This window comes from Macrobrachium rosenbergii, chromosome 1 (genome assembly GCF_040412425.1).
Source record: "Macrobrachium rosenbergii isolate ZJJX-2024 chromosome 1, ASM4041242v1, whole genome shotgun sequence".
NCBI lineage: Eukaryota > Metazoa > Arthropoda > Malacostraca > Decapoda > Palaemonidae > Macrobrachium > Macrobrachium rosenbergii.
The window spans coordinates 44,946,858-44,950,514 of record NC_089741.1 but is presented as its reverse complement, the minus strand read 5'-3'; the positions used below and the strand labels follow the sequence as shown (position 1 = coordinate 44,950,514).

The 3,657-nt window shown below is 38.1% G+C and overlaps 1 protein-coding gene across 1 annotated transcript in view; it reads left to right on the top strand.

Annotated features, from left to right (window-relative positions):
- Nucleotides 1-496: 496 nt before the first annotated feature.
- Nucleotides 497-3,657, top strand: part of LOC136840363 (golgin subfamily A member 6-like protein 22) — a 23,919-nt gene continuing 20,758 nt past the window's right edge. Inside the window, exon 1 of the mRNA XM_067107051.1 lies at nucleotides 497-555. Coding sequence (XP_066963152.1) covers nucleotides 497-555 — 59 coding nt within the window. The remainder of the gene's footprint in view (nucleotides 556-3,657) is intronic.

Here is a 3,657-nt window from a genome sequence, read left to right as displayed (position 1 = left end):
TATATAAAATATATATATAGTATATATATAATACATATATATTTATGTATGTATGTATGTGTATATATACATAAATAAATTATATATATATATATATATATATATATATATATATATATATATATATATATATATATATATATATATACACATATAGTACAGGATCGTGTACAGTGGCTGACCAGGTGTCAGGTATGTTTAGGATGGAGTCAGAAAAATGATAGTGATTATATTCACAGATTCGTGGGATACGAACATGCTTCGTGAATGGATTTCTGAAATGGCATATGTTTCCCAATGATAGAGTAAAATGATTGATGATAATGAACACAGACCGCAGAAACTTTCACAAGAGCAAAGAGTTGAGAGTAAATGTGAGAAAGAATGAGGTTATGAAAGTATATAAGGAAACCAGGACAATGGAGAGATGATTGTTAAAGTGGAGATTAGAAGTGGTTGGTTTGTATGAATGTTTTTGAGTATATGTAGTTGGAGCATGGAATGTTCCAATGAATCTGCAAAAGATTGCGAGGATAATTCTCTAGTGAAACCAAGGTAGGAATGTATGAAGATATTGTTGAGCTAGCCCTCCTTTATGGAATTGAAAAGTGGATGTTGAACGTCAGTGAAGGGAGAATGATGTGATATTGTTAAGACGAACTGCTGGATAGTATAATCATGTATTTGAAAAATTGAAATGGTGAGAAATGTTGATCACAGCAGAGATGGTAAAAAGGTTAGTAAATGTGAAAGGATAGATCAGTAATTTTAGATGGTTTGGTCATGTGGAAAAATTAAAATGATGATTTGGTAAAAGTGTATAATTTAGTGTCAGGAGGGACAAGGAAAGGTGAGAAATGTAGTAGTTCAGAGAAGAGATGGTAAAAAGGTTAGTGTAGGTAAAAGGATAGACTGGTATAGTGTCAGATGGTTTGGTCATGTGGAACAAATGGAAAGGAAATTTGGAAACGATAAATCAGTAGCATGAGGGACAAGGAAAGGAACGCCTATAAAGGCCTGGGTGGAAAAAGAGAAAGAGATTTTGGAGAAGTGCTTTAATATCTGGGAGCACGAGAGAGCGTGAAAGATAAAGGTGAATTGCGCAGTGTGTGGGAGGTTTGACGTTACTGATAACCCTGTTTTAGGTGTGTGAAATGACTAATGCAGGAGAATTTTTCTGTGTGGAATTCATTCACGCTTCAGTTGTTTAAAGTATTTTGATTGCGATGCAGTCCGTACTGTTTATCTTTTTACTTTGGTTTTCTGAAAAGAAAACCATTATGCCATCCCTTCATTTCCTGTCCGCCCTCAGATCTTAAAAACACTGAGGCAAACTGCAAATTGGTATGTTGATCATCAAATCAGGCATACACACACACACACACACAGACAATCAATACACACACACACACACACACACACACTCAAACACACAAGAAGTAGTCCAAGTACTAAGGATTTCTTTTATGAGATAACAATGCCTAAGTTGTGTGATCACTTCTGTGAGTTAAGAAAAAGTATCTTATTCTTGTCAGTAGATCAGCTTCTGAATTGCAACAGAAGAGAGAGAGAGAGAGAGAGAGAGAGAGAGAGAGAGAGAGAGAGAGAGAGAGAGAGAGAGAAATCAGAATGCGTCTCTGAATATGAGGATAATTTTATATCAAGAAATAAATGATGATAAACATCCTTGTGAAACTGGAATGGAAAGAAAAATAGAATTCATGAAATAAATTGGGGGTACTTGGCAAAATGTCTTCTGGGAATTCTCCAAAATACTTTCTCCGAACCGAAAGATAAAAAAAGTTAAGAATCTTTTTTTTTTTTTTTTTAGCTCTCATTCGCCAGGAGACTTATCTCCTGGCTCGTGGATTTGTCGTTACGACCAAAGTTAGTTTCCACGACCTTTTCAAGGTCATTTTGGCTGGGGTGGGGAGGGGGTTGTTGGTGTGGGGTTGGGAAGGGGAGCCTTGTTTCTTCATACTTCACCGCTCAAGCAATAAAAGAGAAACGGACTGCTTTTGCTAATATCTAAATGATTTCGTGGTGAAATTCCATTTCGAAATGCTCTCTCTCTCTCTCTCTCTCTCTCTCTCTCTCTCTCTCTCTCTCTCTCTCTCTCTCACACACACACACACACACACACACACACACACACACACACAAACTGCATCGCGTTTGTCTACTCTACAGACATCAATATCATCCTTCTCTCTCTCTCTCTCTCTCTCTCTCTCTCTCTCTCTCTCTCTCTCTCTCTCCGTCGATCTCGTACTTATTCTTCCCCTTTCGCACTCTCGCGTTTATTTTATCACCAATTTTCACAATTTCTACCATTCGTATCTCCCCTTGATCGCTAGATCGCTGGAAATCATAAATGCCATTTCCACGGTAGATAGGCCGATATAGCCGGTATGTGCTATCCATTTAGAAGCAATGATGCTGTAGGTTGGGGGAAAGCCGTTAAAAGAAATTAAATATATATTTCCATTAGCGCACAACACCAGAGATATAATTTTAGTACTGCTTTCCGTTACAAACAGGTGTTCGGAACATTATACATTTAAAATGACGCTTAATAATTTCATAGTTTTGGCTTCATTTGTATTTTGATTTTGAGAACTGGCAGTTTACTCGGTCGTTACCTGAATTTCACAAATAGGTGCTGACCTTGTTGACGCTCTAGCTTACTGACCTTTTAGTTTTCTATAAAAGAAAACTATTGTGCCGGCTTTGTCTGTCCGTCCGCCCTCAGATCTTAAAAACTACTGAAGCTAGAGGGCTGCAAATGGGTATGTTCATCATCCACCCTCCAATTCATCAAACATACCAGATTGCACCCTGTATCCTCAGTAGTTTTTATTTTATTTAAGGTTAAATTTAGCCATAATGATGCGTCTGACAACGATATGGGGCAGGCCACCACCGGGCCATGGTTAAAGTTTCATGGACTGCGGCTCATACAGCGATATACCGAGATCACCCGAAAGATATACTCTATTATTTTCAGTGGCGCGATTATAGCGGCTGTGCAGAAAACTCGATTGCATAAAAACTTCAGGGCTTTACTTATTTAAAATTAAACAAAGAGGTTTCTGATAATAGTTATTTCATTGCACCGACATGTATGAAACTCAAGTGAAAGTCAATTAGAATGAACATGGCAGCGAAGCATGAGATTCCCGACACGAGTTTAGCCAAAAGTGCTTTGAAAATTCCACCTTCGGAGGAATTCCGACAAACTTAGACTTTAGGAAATGAAGGCAAACTTTAAAACCCCTCAGTGGCCAAGTTGGAGCTATCTCTCCCCGGCCGAAGCCGGCGGGGAAGCCTCGATGTCCAAGTTCACTTTCTACGACATTTTCATGGTCGTTTCGGACCCGACAAAAAAAAAGGAAAGTTTTGGATCTTCATGATTCTTCGTTGCTAAAACAATAAAAGGAGCCGGGTCCTGCGTTCTAGGCGTTCGAATGGCTCTCTCTCTCTCTCTCTCTCTCTCTCTCTCTCTCTCTCTCTCTCTCTCTCTCTCTCTCTCTCTCTCTCTCTCTCTCATATTTTTCCTACATTCATATTAAATTTTATATTGATATTATTTTATTTTCCTTTTACCAAAATGGTTTTACAGATAAAACGTATCAAAGTATTTATGATGTATGCCTC